At 52.7% G+C, this 24,571-nt stretch overlaps 1 protein-coding gene across 5 annotated transcripts; it reads right to left on the bottom strand.

The window, feature by feature from the left end:
• Positions 1-231: 231 nt before the first annotated feature.
• On the bottom strand, positions 232-24,543 carry Cabp1 (calcium binding protein 1). Of its 5 annotated transcripts, XM_055605928.1 has the most exons (7): positions 24,318-24,543; positions 11,546-11,729; positions 6,818-6,976; positions 6,116-6,259; positions 4,405-4,514; positions 3,866-4,013; positions 232-667 (listed from the first exon to the last, which is right to left on the bottom strand). In XM_055605928.1, the coding sequence occupies exons 1-7, from the start codon at positions 24,339-24,341 to the stop codon at positions 642-644; spliced, it is 795 nt and encodes a 264-aa protein (XP_055461903.1). In that variant the 5' UTR covers positions 24,342-24,543; the 3' UTR covers positions 232-641. The 5 variants fall into 5 exon arrangements, with proteins under 5 accessions (XP_055461903.1, XP_055461900.1, XP_055461899.1 ...); XM_055605925.1 differs by lacking the exon at positions 11,546-11,729 and having other exon boundaries at positions 24,318-24,384; XM_055605924.1 differs by lacking the exon at positions 24,318-24,543 and having other exon boundaries at positions 6,818-6,848; positions 11,550-18,803.
• Between the last annotated feature and the right edge of the window lie 28 nt (positions 24,544-24,571).

Raw genomic sequence — 24,571 nt, forward strand, 5'->3', positions numbered from 1 at the left:
AACAAACAAGACACCACCTTTCTGGCCTATGTAACACAGAGAATGAAAGTTGCTGAGTATAGAATACTAAGGCCATGCATGTGTGCATATGTGCATATGTCGGGCAAGAAAATTCATCCACCTCTGGGTGTGCAAGAGGTTCTGGGGAAAGGTGAATATCCTGTAACCAGGCCCAAAGCAAAGAACGCCTCGCTGTCTTTCTCGTTTTTTTTTTTTTTTTTTTTTTTTTTTTATTGGTTCTGAGATCAAAGGGCTAGGCGAGCTGGGACGGGCATAGAGCTCAGGAGGGCGCTGAAAGGCTCTGCCCCGGGGCACACATGCTGTGTGGGGCTGCTGGCGAGCTCCCTGGCCCACCCAGCCAGCAGCGGCTGGGCACATGGCACTCGGCGCCTTGCATGTCCTCTACCGGCTTGGCACTGTGGCCTCCTCGCCGGCGGGCGCCCCCTTTTCCAGTTGCAGGAGTTGTGAGTCTTTCACAGTGCGGAGGGGTGGGGGTCCGGGGTGGGCACCTCCCCGGGGTGCAGGCAGGCCCCATCCGCCAGTACATTCCGGGCTCTCGGCAGCTACTGCGGGGTGAGGCGAGCTCGGCTCTTCTCCCCGCCTGTGGGAGTTGGCAGTCCTGGAGGAGTCCCTCAGCGGCCTCAGCGGGACATCATCCGGACAAACTCTGGGAGGGGACAGACAGTGGCAGTCAGGAGCCAGCACGGGATGGCCATCACCAGGCCCCATCCTCATCGCCTCTGCTGCGAGACTACGCTGTCCCCCGCCCCCACTCTGCATCTTTGTAAGGCAGCTCTGAGCTTCTGGTCGGCGAATCTGGCCCCATAGCTCCCCTCTGGTGGAGTGGCCTCCCATCGCTCCCCGTCACATCCAGCCTGATATTTCCAGCGAAGTTAGGGTATATCACAGTTCTGTGGGTGCTTTGGGTTTTGTTGTTGTTTTGTTTTAATCCGTTCACTTACTGAGAGACACGTTGGCTGTGTCCAAGTTTTGACAATTGTTAACAGAGTAGCCATAAGCATCAGTATTCAGGGTTCTGCCTTGGCTTATACCTTCAGCTCATCAGGATAAATACCCTCTCCCTTGTTTATTTTCAAGATTTATCTTTAGCTGGGTGTGGTGGTGCATGCTTGTGATCCCAGCACTCAGGGAGGCAGAGGCAGAGTGAGTTCGAGGCCAGTCTGGTATACAAAGGGAGTCCAGGATAACCAAGGCTACACAAAGAGACCCTGTCTTTAAAAACCAAAACCAACAAAAAAGAGTTATCATATTTACTTATTTACTTATTTATTTATTTATTTATTTATTTATTTATTTATTTATTTATTTATTATTCAAGGCTGGCCTTGAACTCACAGTGATCCTCTTGCCTCTGCCTCCCAGAGTGCTGGGACCATAGGTGTGTGCCACCACGCCCAGCTTTATCTTTATTTTTAAGTGTGTGTGTGTGTGTGTGTGTGTGTATGTGTGTGTGTGTGTGTGTGTGTGTGTGTGTGTGTGTGTGTGCTGTGAGTTCAGAAGAGGCCATCGGGTGCCCTGGAGCTGGAGTTACAGGCGGTTGTGGGCCATGGAATGTGAACATTGGCAAGGGAGCTTGGATCCTCTGCCAGAGCGGCAGGTGCTCTTCATCCCTGAGCCTCTCTCCAGCCTTTGGCTGAGAGTCTAGATCTGACCGTAGAGGCTTCTCTCTGTTCTCTCTCACACTCTCTTCCCTTGAAGGCAAGCTATTCCCAAAGAAGACCTCCTGAGACCTTGTGCCCAGAAAACATGGCTTTCTACATAGAAGACAAGTTCCTGGAGTATGAGATGAACAGGTTACTGTCTCCTTCCATCTCCCACAGTGCCAAGAATGGGGCCACGCACAGGAACAAGCAGCCATAAGCAGCAGCTGAAACTTCACCTCTGGTCTGTATCTCCCTGACTCTGCTTTCCAATAGTTGGGCAATTCCGTTGTTTGTTTTGAGACAGGGTCTCTCTACGGAGCCCTCAATGTCCAGGAACTCTCTATGTAGACCAGGTTGGCCTTGAACTCACATAGGTCCACATTCCTCTGTCTCCTGAGTGCTGGGATTAAAGGGATGAGTCACCATGCCCGGCTTCTAGTTAGGCAACTTTGACCAAGATTTATTACTTCTCCAGGCCTCAGCGTTCTCATGTTTAACAGGAGGTGATAACAGTGCAGGCCATAGCATCATGAGAATAAAGAGGCAGGTATACAAATATGTGAAAAGCATATGGCGTGTATACAATCAAGGACGGCCATGAATTTTGTCAATTCCTTTAAAAAATGCCTGCCGATTATCCAGGTGTGTTGGCTCACATATATAATCCCAGCACTCGGGAGGCAGAGCCTGGTGGATCTCTGTGATTCTGGGGCCAGCCTCGTCTACACCAGTGGGCCTCAACCTTCCTAATGCTGTGGCCCTTTAATACAGTACCTCCTATTGTGGTGATCCTCAGCCATAAAATCATTTTCGTTGCTCCCTCGCAACTGTAACTTTGCTACTGTTATTAACCATAATGGAAATATCTAGAACGCAGAACATTTTGGTACGCAGCTGCTGTGGAAGGGCCATTTGACCCCCAGGTTGAGGACCGCTGATCTACACAGTGAGTTCCAGGCCATCCAGGGCTATGGAGTAAAACTCTCTGTCTCAAAATGAAAGGAAAAAAAAAAAAAAAAAGCTGTCTAGTGAAGCGTCTCTGCATGTGCGGTGACTATTGTGTAGGAACTGTTGAGATAAAGAAGGCAGGGTTGCTCTGCTCTCAAATTTCAACGTTGAGCCAGGGCAGCCGCTGGGTCCAGGGTGAGGACCAGGGCTGGACCTGAATGAGTGATAGGAAGGCCAGAAAAGAGGAGGCAGTCTGTGGCAGAGGGATGCGGCGCTCTGGGAGGGCCCTACCCCTGGGTCTTGACAAATGAACAGAATTTCACTCAAGGGTGGGTGAGATGGATGAGGAGGCGAAGGCGCTTGCTGCCAAGAAAGAAGACCTGGGTTTGAGCCCCAGGAGCCACTTGATGGACGAAACGAGCCAACCCCTGGAGGTTGTCCTCTCACTGCCACACCCCCTCCACGGAGTGTGTGTGCAAACACACACCTACGACCAATCAGTCAACCAACCAACCAACTAACCAATCAATCAATGCAATTAAAGCAGTTTATACCAAGCAGAAAAGAAAATGAAAGGCACCTGGCACAAAGAACAGCCTACCCATAGGAAAGCCTCACAGAGCTTGAGCCTTTCAGAGCAAGGGGACCGGAGATGCTGGGGCTGGGGAAGTGAGCTGTGGTCCAGCACCAGGGGCCTAAGGTCAGGCAGAGGAGTGCAGGGCTCAGAAGATAGCGCAAGTGGGTGAACAGACAGAGACAGTTGGGCAGACGGGCGCAAGGGCAGACGTATAAATAGGCGGATACAGAACCGATGTGGAAATGACTGAACAGGCGAACAGATCAGTGGAAATATGGAGAGATGTACAGACAGCTGGAAGGAAGTGTGTGACTATAAAACAAAATATGGAGGCCCGGGCGGAGAGAGAGATGTGGACGGGAGCATAGACACTGAGGTGGGTGCAGTGGCAGGCACGCAGGAGAAGGAACGGATGCACGAATAAACAGATATGTGAGCGAATTGATGGCTGTACGGATGGCCTTTAGCGACGATGAAATAGCGCACAGACATCCAGACGGATGAGGAACTAAATGAGCGGGAGGAAAGTATGGGTGGGGATGGGAACGGATCAGCGCACACACAGATAAAAATGGAAGAAAGGCGGGAAGGAAGAAGAGCAAGACGCAGAAGCTTGAGTCAGGTTGGTGATTGCCTACTGCGGCTTGTTCCACATCCATTTTCTGGCCCCGCCTACCTTCAAAGTCCACTCGTCCATCTCCATTGAGGTCCACATCTCGGATAATTTCCTCTATGTCTCGATGCCCCACCTGATGGCCCAGAAGCTTCCTCATGGCCTCCCGCAGCTCACTGGTGCTTATCTCCCCATCGCCATTGGTGTCAAACTAGACAGATCGTGGGAGAGAGGGTTAGGGAGCCCCGAGGCTCAGCAGTGACCCCTGGCCAGGGTTCTTTTCTATCCAAGTTTCCTCCCATGGTCTGGGACCAGGACCCAGGGCTCAGATTTTTAGTTGGTTTGTTTTTGGCTCTCAAGACAGGGTTTCTCTGTGTAGCCTTGGCTGTCCTGGACTCACTTTGTAACCAAGCTGGCCTTGAACTCACAGAGATACGCTTGCCTGCCTCTGCCTCCCAGAGTGCAGGGATTATAGGCATTAGCCACAGAGCCTGGCTTTTTTTTTTTTTTTTTTTTTTGGTCAGAATTCTTTATAATCATCCCAAGATTGGAATTCAGCCCGCCCACCGTGCCCACCGCGCCTGTCACCACCTCCTACTCACCTCCCGAAAGGCGTCCCTCAGCTCCTTTACACCAATCATATCTGCTGTCTCCGCCAAGAGTTTAGGTCCCATTAGTTCCACAAAGTCATCAAAATCCACATGGCCACCCACTGCAGCAAAAAGAAGGGATCAAGTCAACCCACCCATCATCCAGCCTCCCTGGTCTCCTCCATCTCCAGGTCCAGGGTGTGACTGAGGCCAACGGGGACCGATGACAGATAGGTGGCTTGTCAAAAAAAAATAATAATAACTGGAAGTGTGGTCAGGGTGTGGGAAAAGGACCCGTGACCAAATGGATAAAAGGAAACAGGAGAAAGTAGCATGTGGCCACAGCAGCAGGTGAAGAATTTCAGAGACGGAGAAGTCAAGATGCTCTGGGAGGGGAGGCTGGGAGGACGCCGCCCCACCTGCCCCGTGCTCTACTGTACTTTAGCTTCCTAAATACAAACTCAGCTTCCAAGTAACTTTCATCAGGTGGAAGGAGAGAGGGCACCTGCCTGCTGGCTACAACTTTCAATCAGGACTGACTGCAGCAGGAGGAAGTACCAGGCTGGAGGGGTGAGGGCTTCGGGACACCAGCATAGCATTTATTTGTGTATGTGTGTGCGTGCCTATGCCTGTGCAGGTATATTCACATCTGTCAAGGCTGGGGGTCAATGTCAGGCACATTCCTCTATTGCTCTCCACCATATTTTTTGAAGCAGGGTCTCTCACCAGTACCTCACTAATTCAGCTAGCAAACCCCACCTCTCTCCACCTCCCCAGTGCTGGGATTACAGGTACATACCATCCCAGTTGGCTTTCTCCCTAGCCATCATCATCACCTCCACCACTATCATCATCATCGACACAGTCTCATGTATCCCAGGCTGGCCTCAAACTTGCTATGTAGCTGAGAATGACCTTGATCTTTTTTTTTTTTCAAGATTTATTATTATTTTTTGTTTTATGTGTATGTTTTTTTTTTTTTTTTACCCTGCATGTATGTCTCTACACCATGTACACACCTGGTGCCCACAAAACCAGAAGAGGTCGGACTCTTCTGGAATTACAATTATAGGTCGCCACGTGGGTCCTGGGATTCAACCTGAGTCCTCTGGAAGAGCAGCTAGTACCCTTAGCTGTGGGACTATCCCTCCAGTCTATTGTCTCCATCTCCCCACTGCTGGTGCTGGACTGCCACAGTCCCAACACAGGAGGATCCCTGGGGCTTTCGTGCCAACATCTCCCACCAAATCAGTGAGCTCCAGGCAAGTGCCAGCAAGCCTGTTTATGCATTCCTGAGGAGCAAACCCAGGGCTCTTGAACATGCTAGGCAAGCATTCTACCACAGTCCCCAGTGTCCACATTCTACATCAACTCCTTGAGGAGGCTTTCACTCCAGTGCCCCCTGCAGCAACTGGTGAGTCTTTCCTGTGTGGGTCCCTTCCCTTCCCTACCCACTTCCCTTTTCTTATTTAACAAATGCCTCGAACCCAGATCCCTGTTTCTGTAGAACCTGGAAACAGACACAGGACCTCCTAATGCTAACAGCATCCTGAGTCTCACAGGGAACCAGGTTGCAGGCTGTTGCTCACCTACACCCTAACTTATTTCTGTCATCTCGGGGCAACCTTGTTTTACATGGGAGGAAACTGAGGTTCAGAAAAGAGGAGCCACGGAACCGGACAGCACAGATGACCCCGGGCCTGTGCGACCCGGAGGGACTCACAGTTCATATTGATCTGCTGGGACAGCTCGATGAGCTCCATCTCAGTGGGCATGTAGCCCATCGTGCGCATGCAGTTCCCCAGGTCCCGGCAGTTGATGTAGCCATCCTTGTCCTTGTCAAATTCTCGGAAGGCCTCTCGGAGCTCTGTGGAGGTGAGGCGGGGCAGACGCAGTCAGAGATGCAGTCAGAGATAGGATCCAAAGACCGTCTAAGGTACCAGAAGCCCAGGCCCAGCTCAGAGAGATACACCCTGGAGGACATCCTCTAGGCCTGTCTCTTGCCCAAGACTCTCTGCAAAATGTGTCCTGCTTTGTGCCAGGGACTGTTCCAAGATGGACCTGCCTCTCCTCCCACCAACACTTAGAGGCAGGTGGATCTCTGTGAGTTCAGGGCTGGGCTATTCTACATAGCAAATTACAGGATGGCCAGAGCATGTAGAAAAATCCTGTCTTTAAAAAAAAAAAAAAAATCCCCAAACAGCTGAGCATGGTGATGCATGAGCACTCAGGAGGCAGAGGCAGGTAAATCTATGTGGGTTTGAGGTCAGTCTGGTCTACAGAGCAAGTTCCAGGATAGCCAGAACTACAGAGAAACCCTCTCTCAAAACAAAACAAAACAAAAAAAACCAAACCAACCCCAAACCCACCCCACCCACTCCTGCAGAGTTGAGCAGCCCTCTCCCGAGGGAGGGCCTGACTTTACCTTCGATCTCCTCTGGTCGTAATGATCTGTCCTGAAACAAGAGAACAGGTCCCATTAGCAGCAGCGAGAAACCTAGAACATGCCCATCCGATTGGGGCATCCCCGTGGCAGCAGGAAGTAGGTGGGAGGTGATGGAACTGAGCAGAGGTCTGCGTGGACCTTGAGGGGAAAACAGGCAGTCCTCAAGTCAGGAGGGCATTGACAGAGATGTCCCACACCCAACAGTCCCCACAAAGACTGGGCCACCAAAGCGCTGCACCCTTCTCCAGACTCAAGAACGAGCTGGGAACAGAGCTGGTCCAGAGGTAAAAACCTGTAAATAAAACAGGGCCAGGGAAGTCACCACAGAATAAAGAGACACCCGAAAACACCAGGAGGAGCCAAGCAGTAGATGAGAGATGGGGGCGGGCTGCAGGAGGAGAGCAGGTAGAGACCACACAGCCAACCCCAGGAGAAGAAGGAAGGATTCAGGGTATATGGGGAAGAGCTGCAGCTGAGTCCAGCTTCCTTGGCACTGGCCCCGCCCTCCCCCAGTGTGACCCCATGCCTAACCCCTGCTGTGTTACAGGACACAGCATAGGACCTGGGGGCTGCCAGTTTCCAAAGCACATAGCCTCCAGCAGGACCCATACAAGGAGTCAAAACAAACAAACAAACAAAAAAACCCCAAAAATCCAAAACCCTGTGACCAGGTATTAAAACTGCTGCCAGAGACGTCTCCAAAAAGCAACTTCAGAGGAAGCAGAGGGAAGGCCCTTAATGGTGACAGCTGCCACCCCAGGCCTGCCCAGGAAGGAGACAGACTGGTACAGAATAGATATGGGTGCCATGTTCCAGATCTCTGCCTTCAGGTAGGGAGAGTATGAGGCAGGTCTAGCCCCCTAAGGGGGCTACACAGCAGGTACCGGCTCCCATATCATTAAAGCAGACGTACAGGAACGCCGTAGAGAGTGTGAGGCATCTATCTCAGCCTTGCACAAAGGTTGTTTCAGTCAGTGGGGCCAAGAAGGATGGAGACAATGGCGGCCTGGAGACAGTGGCACCCAGATACAGCCGCCCAGTCTGAGGACTGTGTCCAAAGAAAAAGGTTATGTCAATGTTCACAGTGTGTGTGAGTCTGGAATGAGCTGGCTACAGTCTTCTCAGGTCCTCCCAGGGGACACTTCTAGCTGATGGAAAATTGCTGCCTGAAGGGATGTTGTCCGGGTGACATTACTGTGAGGATTTTCCCTTAAAAGGCTGGCAGAGTGTATGTGGCACAAGGGTCATTCTTGCTCCCAGACAGAAATATATGTTCCTGGACATTCTTGGGTGGCAAAAAGATGGATTTCTACGTATTATATCCCCAGTAAGCAAAAAAATAATTGAGTCCAGTCATTCCTCACTAACAGTGGGGGATTGATTCCAGAAACCCCAGGCACGCCAAAATCCAAAGATGCTTAAGTCCTTTACATAAAATGGCATGCTATTTTGCATATAATTTACATACCTCCTCCGGTATACTTCAAATCATCCCGAGATGATTTATTCTATTTATATGATGCAAATGCTATGCAAAATAGTTGCTACATTGTTGGTTGTTGTATTGTTAGGAAATGAGAACAAAAAAAAAATAATGTGTGTGTTTTCGGGGCAGATACAAGGTTTTATTTCCTACTTCTTATTTTTTTTTTAAGGATTTGCTTTTTCTTTAATTTTTTTTTTTTTAGGATTTGTTTTTATTTGATGTGCATGAGTGTTTTTCTTGCACGTGTGTATGTATGTGCACCACCTGCAGGCCTGGTGCTCTGGGAGACCTGAAAAGGACATCAGATCCTCTGGAACTGGAGTTATAGACAGTTGTGAGCTCCAGGTAAGTTTTGTGGTCATCTGCAAGAGCAGCAAGTGCTGTTACTCAAGCCCCAGATGCAAGCTTTAAAAAAACGTATTTACTGTGTGTGCGCGCGCATTCGTGTGTCCGTGGGTAGGTCAGAAGACAACTTGCAGAAGTCGGCTTTTGCCCCCCACCGTTGTGAGTTCTGGGGATTGAACTCAAGTTATCAGGCTCGGTAGCAAGCACTTTTACCTGCTAAGCCACCTCTCCAGCCTTAGATGCCAGTTTTAAAAACATGATTTTTTGATGCACTGTTGCTTGAATCCCCAAATGTGAGGACCCAGGGAAAAGGGGAGCTGACACTATACATGCGTACACAGTATGTAAAATATCTGCAGAGGGAGCAGCTACCTAGCCAGAATCCGTCTTTCCCCACTCCCACCTCCTCAGACCCTGAGGAGCTTGCTGCTCTTCAGGTGGAGTTCTGCAGGTCTGGGAGGAAGGGCACTCTGCAGACCCTTCCACTCCCTTGGTGTTCTCAGATTCCGAGGCGAGGCAAAGCAAGGCACTCCTTCACAGTGGGCCTGCAGCCCTGGTGGCTGGCCCCAGGCTCCCCCTCTGGTCCCTACCCTTCATGAAGGGCAGTGGAGGAACATCATTGTGTTCTGGAGCGGTTAGGGTTACCTACTGGATAGGCACCCATCCCGCGGTAGTGGGAGGGAAGGCAGGCTTGGGAACATACCTACTCCTTCCCAGTGTGTGCAGTTAGGAGAAGCCCACAGAACCCAGAGTTAGACAGACCAAGGTGCAAAGCTTGTAGCTGCTACCTCCTAGCCGAGGGCCACTCCTGCTCACTAAACCAACCTCCTCATTGTAACATGGGTCATTGCCAGGACCTACAACATAGGGCCTTTGTGTGTGTTGCTCAATACATGTACTTGGCATATGAAATTCGATCAATGCAATCTACAAATGTTTGTATCCATAACAGCCTTATGACTCGATTCCCTGTGACAACTGTTCAGTACGCTAGCCACTAACCACACATGCCTACAATATCTGAATTGGAGGGCTGGGGTATAGTTTAGGATAGAACACATGCTTAACGTATTCAAGACCCCATGCTCAATCCTCAGCAAAAGCAAAGCTTTTATTTAAAATAAAATGAAAGAATTTTTCCCCTCATTAACTGCATGTGGTAGCTGGCTTCTACCTCGGATATCACAGTGTAGAATACTAGGAGATGATCTGTTTTGTTTTGTTTTAATTTTTGTTATTTTGTTTTTGAGACAGGGTTTCTCTGTGTAGCCCTGGCTGTCCTGAACTTTATAGACCAGGCTGGCCTCAAACACACAGTGATCCACCTGCCTCTGCCTCCCTGAGTGCTGGGATTACAGGCCTGCACCCCTGTGCCCGGCTCTCAGGAGACCATCCAAGTACATAGCAATGCTGGTAAGACCACAGAAACTGCAGAATGAGGCCGAGTTTGAATCCTGCCTCTGACCCTTGTGGGTATGACCTCAAATGTGCTACCTACCGCATCAGACTCAGTTTCCCCACATGCGAAAAAGGGATGATAAGAGTTGTGAGGCAATGCGCCGAGACACTTCGAGTAGCCCTGGTTCGGTCCCCACTGTGGGCACATTGTACGGTTCCCAAAGAACAGCACATGCTTATTTATCTAACAGTGCTTGTGCAGGTGTGTGTGTGTGTGTGCAGACCTGTACACACAGGTGCCTATACGCAGGCGTGTGTGTGTGTGTGTGTGTGTGTGTGTGTGTGTGTGTGTGTGTGAAGGTACAAGTGCTCGCGCAGGCGTGTGGGATTACATATGTAGAAGTGTGCGCGTGGAGGACAGGGGTCAACCTTAGATGCTGTCCCTTAGGAGCCTTCCACCTTTCTAGTATTATTATTTTCAATGATGGGTTATGTGTGTGCGCCCACATGCGTGCAGGTGCCCTCAGAGGCCAGAAGATGGCATTAGATCTCTGAGGAGCTGGAGTTAATCCATTGTTAAGCTGCCTGATACCAGTACTGGAAACTGAACATAGGTTCCCTGAAGGAGCAGTACCACTGAGCCATCTTGCCAGCCTGTCTCCTGACCCATCCACTGCATGTTTCTTATTTTAAGATTTATTTATTATTTATTTATTTATACAGTATTCTGCCTGCAGGTGTGCCTGCACACCAGAAGAGGGCACCAGATCTCACTGTAGATGGCTGTGAGCCGTCATGAGGTTGCTGGGAATTGAACCCAGGACCTCTAGAAGAACAGCCAGCGCTCTTAACCTCTCCAGCGCCACCGTATGTTTTGGGACGAGGTCTCTCACTCGGGCCTGAGGCTCACAGGTTTTAGGCTGGCTGACAAACTTCGGGGATCGTCCTGCCTCTGACTCCCCAGGACTGGAATTTTAAGCACTGATCACCAGCCTCTGCTTTTTAGTGGATGCTGGGGAAACTAAACACAGATCCTTTCCCCCAGCCTCTGCTTTTATTATTTTGTTTTTAAAACTTTTTTAAAGATTTGTTTTATTTTGTATGTGTATGAGTGTTTTGTCTGCATGAATATATGTGTATGACGTGCCCTGGTACCCATCGAGGTCAAAAGAGGGCATCGCATCCCTTGGGAATGGAGTCACAGATGCTTGTGACTACCAAGTGTGCGATAAGAACAGAACCCAGGTCCTTTAGAAGAACCGCCAGTGCTCTTAACCATTAAGCCATCTCTCCAGCCCCCTGCTAGAGTTATTTCTCAGGGGTGGATACAGCCTCACTTTGGAGCCATGAGAGGGGAACTTCAAGGATCGGATTCATAAGTTGGGGGTTTGAGCGCGGGGGCTGCTATGCACAGGCCCCTCCCCTTCCCCCCACACCCTGTGAAGCCAGGCTTGGCTGGCTGCACTGGGCCCACTTACGTACAAGCTGTCTGTTCTCAGCAAAACCCTTTCGGAGAAAGATGCAGGCAGGACCAAGCAGGTTGTGCATGACGGCACAGTTCTGGGCCAGCATCATGAGTGGTCCTGGAAGGTCCCCGCCGTCTGCCAGCCCGTCTTCACTTGTCTGCACCACCATGTAGCTGGTCTTCTCCTCCTGGCGCATCTTCAGCCAGCACCAAGCAAATAAAAAGAGGGGTGAGGAGTCACCTTGTCGTTCACCTGGGCCCTCCCAAGCCCCAGGCTGGCTGTCCATTCTAGAAGATCCTTGAGAGTCATATGGTGATGTCCTGAGAGCTTTAACATGAACAAGGGCAGGAATCTAATTGATCCAACCGAAGGAGACGCCAGTCCTTGGCTGAAATAGTTGTGCCATGTAGAGCTAGATGTGATGCTTCAAGTAGGATGTGCTGGAGTGCTCACGCATGCACGCACACACACACCCTCTCTCTGACACACACGCTGACACACGTATATACAGAGAATCACACACTTGTGTGCATACAGTTCAGAATGAAGCGGAGGAAGGTGTCTACCCTAACTCAAGGGTGTCACGTAGAACCGTGTCCTCTCCCAGGTACTCCAGCATCCCAGCTCCACCCTCGGACCTACACCCTGTCTCCCAGCCCTGATGGACTCAGACCCTGCTCTAGCTGGAGCTGCCTCACCGCCACCACCACCACCCCCAGCCCCACTGGAAGGCGGGGAGAAGGAGCAGAGCTGGTTACACAGAGGACAAACAGCCTCTGCAAGTCACAAACGGATGCCATGGATGACAGAGGGGGTGGGTAAGCTGTGAGAGGTCGGGATGGGGGCAAGACGCACACTGTGTGATGGGTAGTGCTACCTACTGCACGCCAGCGCACAGGTGGTAAGTCTGCTCCTAAAGCATCAGTGGGACAGGAGCCACCTGTAGCCAGATCCCACCTGTTTGTGAGCCCACGATTGGGCAGTCTTCCAGCAGTTTTTCTTTCCTACCCTCCTTCTGTCCCTGGCTCCATGCCCAGGCTGGCTTGGCCTCCTTGACCTCAGGAGACTGAGGCATGGGCCTTGCCAGCTGACCGAATATAGCTGTGCTCTCGGGCCCCAGCCAGCCTTTCGTCCTCCCTGCAGATTCCCACACAGTTATAAAAAGTCAGCTCTGCCCCACAGACCTTCCCCTTAGGACAGCGGCAGTATATAGACACAACATGTGTCTGGACCCGGGGCCTCCAGTGCCTCACAAGAGTCCAGGTCCCAGTGCTGTGCCTTTCGAGGGACAGCCCCTCTTCAGTGTGGGAGTCTGTAGCAGAACTTTCCCCAAGGGCAGGCGGGGTAGCTGGACTCCCAGGAGAGCTGTCCGTCTGAGGCACACAGAGCTGTGTACTTGGCATCCCATCTACTCTCTTCCGGCTAGCTGCCTCCGGCTAAGCAACGGGCACATGCAGACAGGGCAGCCTGCTCTGTTGGGACCTCTCTCATCCTCCTATCCTCTAGTGCTTCTCCCCTAAGCCCTCCTCCAGGGGTTTGGGGTAGCTGCTGATGGAGACTCGATCCCAAGTCCTTCCAAATACCCAGAGCCCCTTCTAGACCTAGAGAGGGAGGAACAGTATTTCAGTTCCTCAAAAGGAGGCACAGTGACTCAGACCGAGGCTCAAGGGTTGGCTTCAGGGGATCTCTGAACATGTTGACAGACCAAGGTTCATTCTAGTCAAATCTCTGCTCCATTCACACTCACACCTCCGAACTTATGGAACTAGTAAAGGCCAGACAGCCCTCCCCTCTCAGAAGGGATTCATGGGAAACCTGGGACTGGGTGGGAGTGGGGGACTAGGAAACAATGTTATTGAAGATGTTTGTGGAAAAGCAGACTTTCCGTTTCTGGCTCAATCTCACACATGCTGGCTCAGGAGAAGCACAGCCCAAGGAGGAGGAGGAGGAGGAGGAAGAGGAGCAGGTGGCACAGAATCCTAAGAGGGTTTAGTGTGCTGGTTCTGTACACCATCTTGGGAAAGGCTCTGGCTCTGCCACTTGCTAGCTGTGTGATCTTGTGCGGCTCGGCTCTTCATCTCCCCGTGCCCCACACTTGGGGGGTAATCATCGGTATCCATGAGGTTCTTGTGAGCACCGGATGAGCTGCAGCTATGGAGTGCTTTGCGTACTGTTTAGAACCCAATGAGAGCCAAACGACTGGAGTTGCCGTAGTTACAGCAACGACGATGATGACAATGATGATATTGGTAGAGCAAGTTAAGAGATGTTGGGAGCCAGAAGGCATTTACTTCTGGCTCCAGAGGGAGTGGGGAACATCTGCCAATCCGCACAGAAACGAGAAGGGTACAGAGGAATTTGTTCCCACGAAGAATAAGCCAGCGGTGGCTGGGGAATTTCCACTGCATCTCTTGATTATAACTCTGCCTGGCACCAAGTTGCCCCAGGAGGCAGCCGTTCTTCCCCAGCCAGCAATGATGGCACCTGACAGCCTGGTCCTGCCCAGCTCAGGGCCTGAAGCGGGCTACCTATCACCATATCCAGCTCCCCAGCTTCCACTCAAGAAGCCGAGCCAGGGGCCAATAATGTCTGGCCTGGAACCAGGAGAGGCCAGTGTACTAGAGAACGTCGTGATCTCTGGCTCTCTAACAATACAAGCTGGTGGAGGGCACACAGGTCAAAACTCCCTGCTCATGGTCAAGGAGAACTTAAAGGGTGTATTTTTAATGAGATAGGAGGGGGCATCTTGCTGCACAGAGTACGGAGTCTGACTAGACTATCGCGAAGGTCACATTTTGGAATTTATGAATAACATTTCTGGCAGTGGGAGAAAGAAAAAGCATGCATAAAATGCCAGCTCTGACTTCACACAGTGCAGGCTCTAAATCCCAGCTCTGCTTGCTAGCGACAGAGTGACCTCGGAAATTCTTATCTCTGTGCCCAGCTCCCTTCTCTGCAAACTGGCCAAGAGACTATTCAGTAGCAAAGAGCAAATGAGGTGGCAGATGTCTGATATGTTCTAAATAATCCAGAAAAAGAAATGATTCCTAAGATTTATGATCACTTATCCAATTGGCTCAGCACCTTGGCCAATACCCTGTGGCTCAGTGGTAGAGGCACAGGCTTAGCATGCATGAGGTTCTGGGTAGTAAATTCTGCCCAGGTGTGATGGCTCATGTCTATGCTATATTTCTAACATTTATCAGCTAAGCCTGGAGGATCTTGAGTTCCAGGCCAGCCTGAGCTACAAACAGAATCCTCATGTCAAAAAAAAAGCAAAGCAAAGCAAAGCAAAACAAAACAAAAACCACACACACACACACACACACACACACAAAACAACTCCAAAATACAAAAAGCTGAATCTGAAAGCAGTGATACTCATCAATCATCTCTTCCACTGCCTGCTCCTTTCTCTCTCCGATGAGAACGGTAATCCTAACATGTGTCTAGGGCTACACAGCTGGCATTTCAAATAGCACAATAATTTTGAACATTAAATATTAGGCGCTGAGTGCAGTGGTGCACACCTTTGATCCTAACACTTTGGAGGCAGAGATCTGTGAGTTGGAGGCCAGCCTGGTCTACAGAGTGAATTCCAGGACAGGTCACAGATACATGGTGAAACCTTGTCTCAACAAAACAAAACAAAAACCAAACCAAACCAGAGAGAGAGAGAGAGAGAGAGAGAGACAAAAAAAGAAAGAAAAAAGTTTAAGTATTATGAGCAAACTGTGCTGGCTCACACCTGTGATCACAATACTCAAGAGGCTGGGGCCTAGGTTTCAGAGCAAGCACTTGTTTCCAAAAGGCAGAACAAAACAAGCAGTGAAGAGCTACATAGCAGGCCTGTGGGATGTGAAAGTCTCTGGATTTGATCCCATTGATACACACATGGTCAAAGAAACCCAGGTGGGCACCAGCGCTCCCCATCGATGGGCAAAGGAACTAAGTCTCTGAAAGTTAAGTGATTTGTCCAAGATCATATGGCCAGAAAGAGGAGGCCCATGTGGTCTGACTTAAGCAGCGGAAGTGAAGATGGTAGGAGGCACAGGACACTCAAGCTTAAGACCCTTTGAGCTGGCATTTGCTGGTGATCCTCTAATTCCTCGATCGGCTTCCATTTCCCGAATCGCCCTAAGAAGCCTCCCCTAAGAGAATGACAGACCGTGAGACACAATGGAAGGCAGCATCAGCCCTCCCCTCCGAGCAATCCAAGGAGCAGCGAAGATTAAATGGAATCTGATGTGAGCAGCTTAGCCAGACGAGGAAAGGCGACAGGCTAAAAAGCCCCAAGTGTCCTAAATTGAGAGGTCAGAAACCTAATGGAAAAGATGGGATGGGACCTGAGTGAAGGCTCCATCAGCCAATCCAAGACCTGAGGTGGGTCACCTGACCCTCCAGTCCCCGCCCCCTCAACTGGCAATCACATTTATTTGGAAAATGGAAACACGGGAGGCAGATATCTTTTTCACTCTATGACCTGACTGTAGGCTAGCAATACAGGCAGATTCCCACCGGAAACAAGCACGCCGTGGATGCTACCAGACCTTCCTAAAGGCACCCGAGGGAGAAAACACTCGCTTTCCCAAAGGAATTTCATCCTAGCGTATAAGCAATAAATCCACCCTGAAGAGCGACACTCATGTAGACTCCTGACCCACATATCTCTTGGGGTCCCTGTTTCTAAGGGCTCTTGGATGACCTGGTCCTTTGACACTCCCACACCTGGCTCAAGCATTATTGTGGGTAGAAGCAAAAGGAGAAATTGCTTGGTTAATGCAATGGTCCCTGCAAATCCCACAGTTTTGAAGGCTTAGATCACTGGTTTTCAACCTGTCGGGGGAGACCCCTCTGGCAATCTAGCTCCAAAAATATTTACATCACGATTCATAACCAGCAAAATTACAGTTATGAAGTAGCAACAAATTATGGGGGGGGGTCACCACAATACGAGGAACTGTATTAAAGGGCTGCAGCACGAGGAAATTGAGAACCGCCGGCTTAGAGAGCAGCGGTGAGGGAGGCAGACCCTCCGAGCCTGGGCCTGCTTCTGCAGAGTCTCTGCTCTGTAGAGTCTCGGGTGGCACACCCCACATCCTAAGGCTGCACACTTTTCCTGTTACACCCTGGAGCCCCAGAGTCACAGGCTTTCTTCCTTAGCTCTTACGTGAACCCCAAATATGGCTTTCGCGGACCCCATTACCCCCCATCCCAGGCAGCTTCAAGCCCTATCTTTAGCTCAGAGCCAGCCTAGAACACAAGAATCCGCAAACAGAGGGTATCTTGAATTTGGAACAGGGACACAGTTTTGGACAGACACCCTGGGAAGGGTACAGAACCTCAGAGGCCCACCCATTCCATGCCCTCAGGTGTAGGCAGCAAGACGCCCCCAACCCCAGCGCCAGGACTCGGGGGCTCCAAAAACGTACCTTCCTCGAGAGGCTCCTTAGTGGTGATTTGACACAGTTGCCCATCCTACACTGACACAGCCCCTTTGGCGATCTCTGGGTCCATGAAGGAGGCTCCTGGGGGCCAGAAGACCTCAGTCTGGCTCACTGTCAACCCCAGCGACTCTCCGCCAGGGCCGCTCTTCCTCTAGGACAGAGCTAAGCCCCAGCGCGCGTGCTCGTCTGCCTGGCTGCTCCTGCTGATTTTTTTTTTTTTTTCCTGGTGGTTTGAATGTGTGTTTGTGTGTCTAGGTTTAACTTTCTGGTCACTTTCTTAAGGAGACAAAGGCAGAAGGGAAAAGTGCACGGCCCCGGAAAAAAATCCCCTGGAGAGTAGATTGGCGCTGGGAAGCCTCTCGGATCATCAACATCAGATTAGAGCATTAGAGCAGTGCCCCTTCCCTGCTTCTCTCCCCTTCCCTCAGCCCCTCCTTTCCACACTGTCGAATATGCAGGGAGATTGCCCTGGGGAGGGGGACCCAAGGTGGCAGCTGCAGCTGGGAATTAGGCCAGCAGATCCAGAAGGGGAAAGCTGGCTAGTTTGGGCCCCCAAAACCAGGGTGCCTCACAGTTTGTAAAGCTGTGTGCGCGCTCGAGGCGCGCGCGCGCGCACATACAGACACACACACACACACACACACACACACACACACACACACACACCATACACATGCGTGAACACACAGGGCCCCCAGGGAGATGTACTCCTCATTCTGAAGAGCGCTGAGCTGGTCAAGCATGCCTCATCAGCCACTGGCACTTCCAGCTGGATGGACAGCAAGGTGGTTCTCAGTCGAGGGCCCGGGAGATCGTGTGACGTCTCTATTACGCTCCATTTTTCACACTTGCCTCATCGCTGACATGGAATGAGGCTCCAGGGCTGGCAGCACAGCTGAACCCCATCTGTAATCAGCGTCTTCCTTATGCTCCCTCTGCTCTGTCAAAAGCTTCCTGACCCTTGGGAAGCCAAGAGCTGGCCCTGAGGGGAGCATGAGGAAGGCGGCACCGGCACAGAGGACGCGGCCAAGGTCCTTCTCATCCTCTGCCTAATTCTGACGGAGGAGGGTCTTTTGCTGGCTTCGTTGGGAGTGCAGAGCAAGGAGGCTGCGCTTTAAAAATGGTCCTCGAAGTCCCACAGCTGGAACTTTACAAATGGCCGGATATTCTTTGTCCCTCCAACTTCCTGGTTCCTCAGGCCTCGGAAGTCCTGGGTTTGAGAGCTGCAGCTGCAGGCAGGTACCCAGAGAAGCATTCATATTTGCTTACATCCAGCTTTTCCCCAGCAGGGGGCACTAGAGATTACCCGTGAGGTTGACGCACGCCCAGGCCCCTGATGCAACCACAGACTGCGGCCCAGACCTGCTTCCTCTCCCAGAAACTTTTATCCAGTTTGGGTGTCTGGTGAGAAATCTCACTGGGGAAGATGGCTTGGGACGTTGCCCGGTGGGTGGCACAGGATTCCTCCTAGAAGGCTAGAAAGGAGGTCGCTGGCTGATTTCACCTTGGCGCAGCGGTGCTTTCTGCGAGCCGCTGCTGACTAGGGAATGGCTGTGCCGAGGCAGTTTCTAGACGCCTTGTTTGGGCCCTACTCCTGGTGAGGCCACTCCCCCGAGGACAAAGGGAGGAGCCTGAGTGGGAAGAACTAAAGGGCAGGAAAGAGGGTGAAGATGCCAGGGGCCTGGGAAGGGAAGAACAGACAGCTAACGGAAATGCAAAACAGCATGAAGGAAGCACTCCGCTAGTCCAGGGTCAGGCTCAGTGGCCTCTGGTAAGCAGGGAAGGATGTGGGGTCTGAGGTTGAGCCCTGGCTCTGCCTGTGATCGCCTTCCTTCCCTGAGCTTCAGTTTCCTCCATTAGGAAATGGGACTTTCCCGTCTGGCTGATGGAGCGCACACAGGAAGGCCTGTGGTACATAATAGGCACCGGTAAGTAATTATCCAAGTGGAAGAAGGAAGTATCGTTGGCCCAGCGCTGTGGGCCCGGCGATGGGCTTGGCTCTGGCAACTAGGAGGAGGAGCATGGGGAGTTTACCTCCCAGCAGGTGCGGCTAGAGGTAGGGAGGAGCAGTTATTCCGGACGAACTGCTGAGAGAAACAGGAACTGCTGAAAGCCGCCTGCAGCCCCGGGTGCAGTGGGCGTGGGTGGCTGCGGTGGCCGAGTGCTGACACCCTCTGTCGCTAGAGGACTTGAACCTGTCGTTTACATTAAGACCCACCGAGAGGGACTGGGGAGAGGGCTCGGTGGCTCAGGGCACTGGCTGTTCCTGCAGAGGACCGAGGTTTGGTTCCCAGCACCCACACGGCTGCTCAGGGCCTTCTGTAACTCCAGTCCCAGGGGATCCAAGGTCCCTTTTCTGAGCTCTGAAAGGCACCGGGCACATGGGTGGTACACATGCTTATCTGCAGCATAAACACCCACACGCACAAAATAAGAATAAGTACGTCTTGTAAAAAAGTAAAAAAAAAAAAAAAAAAAAAAAAGATAAAGGACTCACTGAGGAAGCGGCTCAGAGTGTGGAATGCAGTCAAACCCTGCCGTCGACCCGACTCCCCGACTCACAATGGACTTTTGGATCCTGTCTCTTAGACTCTAAGTGCACCTCCCGTGTAAGCTTTTAGGGGTGGTTAGCGAAACAATACCCACACGAGGCCCCACTCAGTGCCTGGCACCTAAAACCTGTCCCCTTCCTCTACCTAGCACTGATCTTAAAGGGCCAGGCGCAGCAGCCACTCATTATCCGCTTACTCAACCCTGGTGACTCCTGCCCCCTGCAGGCCAGTCCCGGCTATAACAGGGGCTTGTCGACCTTGGCTAGGAATGCCTCTGCCCTTGGAAACAGGAGACAGAAGCCAGCAAAAGCAATCACATGCTTGAAGAAAGCCCATTCTGGGGGTGGGCAAGATTGCTCAGCGGGTCAAAGTGCTTACTGCTGAACCTTACGACCTGAGCTGGATTCCTGGGACTCACAGGGAGGAAGGAGAGAATCAGCCCTAAAAGTCGTTTTCTAACCTTGCACACACACACCAACACACTTGCACACACAGACACACATGCACACGCTCAATACGTGCACAAGGACATATTCACGTGCACATACACATGCATGAGCACATACACTCTAGGGTGAATACACATGAACATTCTATTTTATTTGTTTTTGTTTGTTTGATGGTGCAGGGTCTCACTGTGTAGCTCTGGCTGTGCTGGACTCACTTTGTAGACCAGGCTGGCCTCAAACTCACAGAGACCCGCCTGCCTCTGCCTCCAAAGTTCTGGGAATAAAGGTGTGCACCACCACACCTGGCGTACACACCATTTAAATAAATAAATGTTTAAAAAAATTTTTTTAAATCTGTTCTGCTTTGGGGTGAGAGTAGGGCTGTCACTATTGAAGCTTAAGGTCAGCTAGGGGCCCAGGAGTGTGTGTGTCCAGTTATGGGGTTTTGGAGACTCCTTACACTGAACTGGGCTAGGCAGTGGGCAGGAGGTTGGCCTTCCCTAGAAAATGTAGCCTGGCTGAGGTGGGGCTTTCCTCTAAGAAGGGAAGACCACTTTGTAACTCCCCTCCCCTTATGCACTGAGAGCCCCAGGGCCTGCGGAGTCAGGTTCTAGGGTGGGATAATTGGATCAGAGGGTGAGAAGGATGAGCCCATCGCTGGTTATGCCTGATTAGGAGGGGGCTGGCCTGAGGTCTTGATCAGATCTACCAGCAGCACATGAACTGGGGGTGACAAGCAGACGCTCAGGGTGAAAGCTGGGGTACAGCACGAGGGGTGCCCCGTGGACACTTCTGATGACTTCACTTCCCAGCCAGTCCGGTGCAGCTCACTCAGCTGGCAGGTGTCACCATTCCATTACTATGTGACCTCTGGCAAGTGCTGTCCTCTCCAGCGCCCGTGCCCTCAAAAACGGGGGGGCGGTGATGCCAACCCTCCCAGGCTGCTGTGGAGATAAGGAGCACAGACTCTGATAATTCTGTAGTGGGCTCTGCACTGAGGTCTCAGGTAGCCTCGCTGATCACCGGAAGCAGCTGGAGGCAGATGCAGACATCCAGACAGACATCCCAGAGGATGCTCCTCCAACTGACTCAGCCACATCTATCATCCATGGCTGATGCAAACCACAAGCTGACCTCATCCCAGGCCTTACAGGAGAGGCATCAGAAAAGAGCTGGTGGGGCAGGAATGGATATTCAGTCCTCGTTTTCAAAACACAGGCTCCATGTGGCTGAACCCATATGATCCGCACCTTCACGGCCATGGCCTGTCTCTTCATACCACAGGAGAGGAGACACGAGTAGCCCACACACAGGTGACATCAGTCACTCATTCACTCATGAATACTGTGCTCCCTTTCGTGTCTTGTAAGGACACTGGGCTGTGGGAGGGGGTCCTGTTTGCATTTGCTTAGAGTGAGAGCAGAAGTTGTGTCCACACCATCACCTCCCAAGACCAAGATGCCCATGTCTTGCTAACTCAAGGTCATCTCTCATACCACACAGTCACCCAGGCAGCTGGGTGACATGCCCTTAGCTGGCGGAGCTGGGGACAGTTCGCTGACATTGAGCTCCGAGCCCTTTCACCTAAAAGCCTTCTTCAGCCAGCACGGAGGCAGCTCCCCTTACACAGCGTTTATTAATGACTATTAATGAGCACAGTCACATTAACACAGGCTGCCCTTTAGCCAGCACTCGCTATGAGCCAGGCCTCTGCTATCCTTAATCTTGTGTGAGCCTTGTCACAACCCTGCAAGGTAGCTTTTCCTCAGTCTCATTTCTGGATGAAGAAACCAAGGGCACAGAGAGAAAGTGACGCCAAGGTCACAGAGATACACAGTGACAGAGGTGGAAGCTCGGGATCCCTCAGCCACCACGCCACACCTCAGCCGGGAAGCCACACTCTCTCCCTGCAGGCAGCAGAGAAGCGCCTGGCTCTCCCTGGAGGAATCTTAATTCCCATTTCCCCAAGTGTGCAGGCTCTATCTTAATACCTCTGGTGTGCCCAATCCTGATGCTCTCTGCTGCTATATTACAAAGACAAAGAATGCAGCACTGTATGTTCATCATCGTCACACAGATACAGCCCTAGCTCCGTGGCCCACAGCGGACCAAACTCTGCAGATCTGCATGTGTAAATCATGTAATCTCCCAAATTCTCTCTGACATACTGTAAGTGATCTCTTTTTTTCCAAGCGACTAAAAGCCTTGATGAGATAAAGCAATTCGCCTAAGGTGTTTTTTTTTTTTTAAAGTAAAAAACAGATAGATAAATGAATGAATGAGTAAGAAGAGGTATAAACAAAATTCATTTTGCCCTAAGTGGGTCCATCTAAATTTTTCTGTATTCGGGACCCCGTTTTGCCTTCTCTTAGTCCCCACCCTGTCTCAAAGGACAGAATGTCCAATGCAGAAAGAAGATGGCAAGGAAAGACTAATTCCGCTCTGTCATGGGAGACTGGGGCTCGGACCCCAGACTGCTTCTGTGGTCGCTGTGGTTTGCTGTTCACACGGATCTCTTGGAGGTGTCACTGGGAAACTCAAACTGTACTGCGGGGGAGAAAAAAAAAAGTCTGCAGCTCCGAGAGACAGGAGCTACCAGAGGAGGTACTAAATATTTCATGGGACCTTCCAGCTCCTCGTGACTCGAGTGACCCCGCGACATTTCAGAACACAGGGCTGGAGAACAGCCTCCACTTGACTGGGAAGCGGGAACGATTGACCAGCGTGTGAGCTGAGGGCTCTGAGCTCAGAACAGGGCCCGGGGCAGGCAGATCCTGCGAGAGGAGGGAGCGAGGGTCCTTTCCCCAGACCACTGGCAAACTGAATAATCAGCCCTTCCAAACTGCTGGGCCGCGGACTCCAAAACAGCCCGAATCTCGACTACCTTCTCACTGCTCCCTTCCTGCGGCCTCACCACGGCCTGGGTCTTCAAGAAACGCTTGGTAACTGAGTGAATCACGACCTTCGCCCCCACCCCCAACTCACAACACAGCATTCGGGTCAGAATCCGGTCCAGACCCACCGGCCATGCCTAGCCTGCTTCGGCTCCCGGTAACACGCACCACCGCAGTGAACATGCCCCTCGGCACCTAGCCAGGCTGCCTCTCGCGGGGCTCTCTGCCTCCGAACCCCTAACTCCTCCAGCTGGAGGGCACTGCCCCGGCCCCCTCCGTGGACCGCTGACAGGGCTCCCCGCGGGAACAAAGCCGGGGGCCAGTCACCCCATCCCGGCAGCAGTCCCGTGCAAGCCGCATCCACGGGCGGCTGCCTGCTCCGCGGGGCCCCACCTGCGTCAGCCACTGCGGAGCAGCGCTCCGGAGAGGACCGAGCAGATGGGTGGCAGAGCGGAGCACGCGCGGCCTCCTCGGAGTGCCGACCCCGCGCAGGCGGCCGGGAGCCCCAGGCGCTGTCTTTGGCGCTAGATGCCCCCACAGAAACGCTCAGCGCCCCCTCCCCACCCTGCGTGTGAAGCCAGCTGGCATTCTCGCCGCGCCTCTGCGGGACTGACTCCGCGAGTTCGAGTCAGTGAAGGGCCCCTAGGAAACCCTGGCTTTGCCCAGAAGTTCACGGGCCTCTGTCTCCCCAGCGACCCAACCCCACAACTGTAGCCTCGAACCGCGCAACGAAGCTGTCTGCAAAGGCCTGGCTGACTTGTAATCCCTGCGGGCAAAGGCCTGCGAGGAGCAATAGGAGTCCCTCGTGACCTCCGAGTGGCCTTCCTGACCCTAGAACGCGCACCGACTCAGGCTTGGGTTTTCGGGGTCTCACCCCGCAGTGGCCTCACAGCCACCCGGACGGCATGCCTGGAAAACCATCTTCCTCAGAACACTCCGAAGTTCCGGAGGAAGCCGTACTCTGGACAGGCCTCCACGCCTGCCCAGACATCTCTCTCCTCCCCAGCTTTCTCGTCCCCTAACTTTTCCCAGACCCTTGAGGACACTCTAGGTAACGGTGAGTGCGATGCGAGCCAGTCAGTGAACTCCAGCCCCCCAACCCCGCCGCACCCAGACCCCAAGCCCTTTCGCTCTTCGGGTCGCCAGAGGGCAGGAGAGCGGGCAGGCGTCGCTCAGGACCCCGGCAAACCTCCCCAGGACGAGCGGAGGTCGCTCCCGCAGGTGCGAGGCTGGCTCCGCCGAGCGGCGGCCGGGAGGAGGCCCGGAGCGCGGACAGCGCACAGGGTGCTGAATCAGACCCGGGGGTGGCGGAGCGCCAGGGCCGCGGGAGGACAGGATGCGCCGAGGTGTGCCCCGACCGGCCGGGCGGAGCGAGCAGGGTCAGGCACGCGCCGCCGCCGCGGGGTCCCGAGCGCCGGCGCCCGGAGGGGCGCGGCCCTTACCTGGCCGAAGGCGGAGCTGAGCATGGGGCGCAGGCGGTGGAGGAACGGGTCCGTCTCGGGGGCGCCAGCGGGAGCCGGGTCTCCGCGCCCCCGCGACCGCAGGGAGCCCCGCAGGGCGAGCGCCGGCGCCAGCCCCCGTCCCCCCCCACCGCGCCCGCGGGCCGGCGGCAGCGCCTCCCGGGGCCTGCAGGGAGCCTGGGGCAGCCCACGCCGGCTCCCGCGCGCACCCTCGTCGCGCGGCACCGGCCGGCACA

Source organism: Psammomys obesus, unplaced genomic scaffold (genome assembly GCF_907164565.1).
Source record: "Psammomys obesus unplaced genomic scaffold, mPsaObe1.curated_primary_1811, whole genome shotgun sequence".
NCBI lineage: Eukaryota > Metazoa > Chordata > Mammalia > Rodentia > Muridae > Psammomys > Psammomys obesus.

What these genes read in the sequence shown, in the direction of transcription:
- Cabp1 (XM_055605923.1), bottom strand. Translation starts at nt 11,819, where the DNA reads ATGGACAGCCAGCCTGGGGCTTGGGAGGGCCCAGGTGAACGACAAGGT. An exon ending in CCAGCAGATCAATATGAACT is followed by an intron (nt 4,515 to 6,115) that starts GTGAGTCCCTCC and finishes TTTTTGCTGCAG; the next exon opens with TGGGTGGCCATGTGGATTTT. An exon ending in TGAGGGACGCCTTTCGGGAG is followed by an intron (nt 4,014 to 4,404) that starts GTGAGTAGGAGG and finishes CGATCTGTCTAG; the next exon opens with TTTGACACCAATGGCGATGG.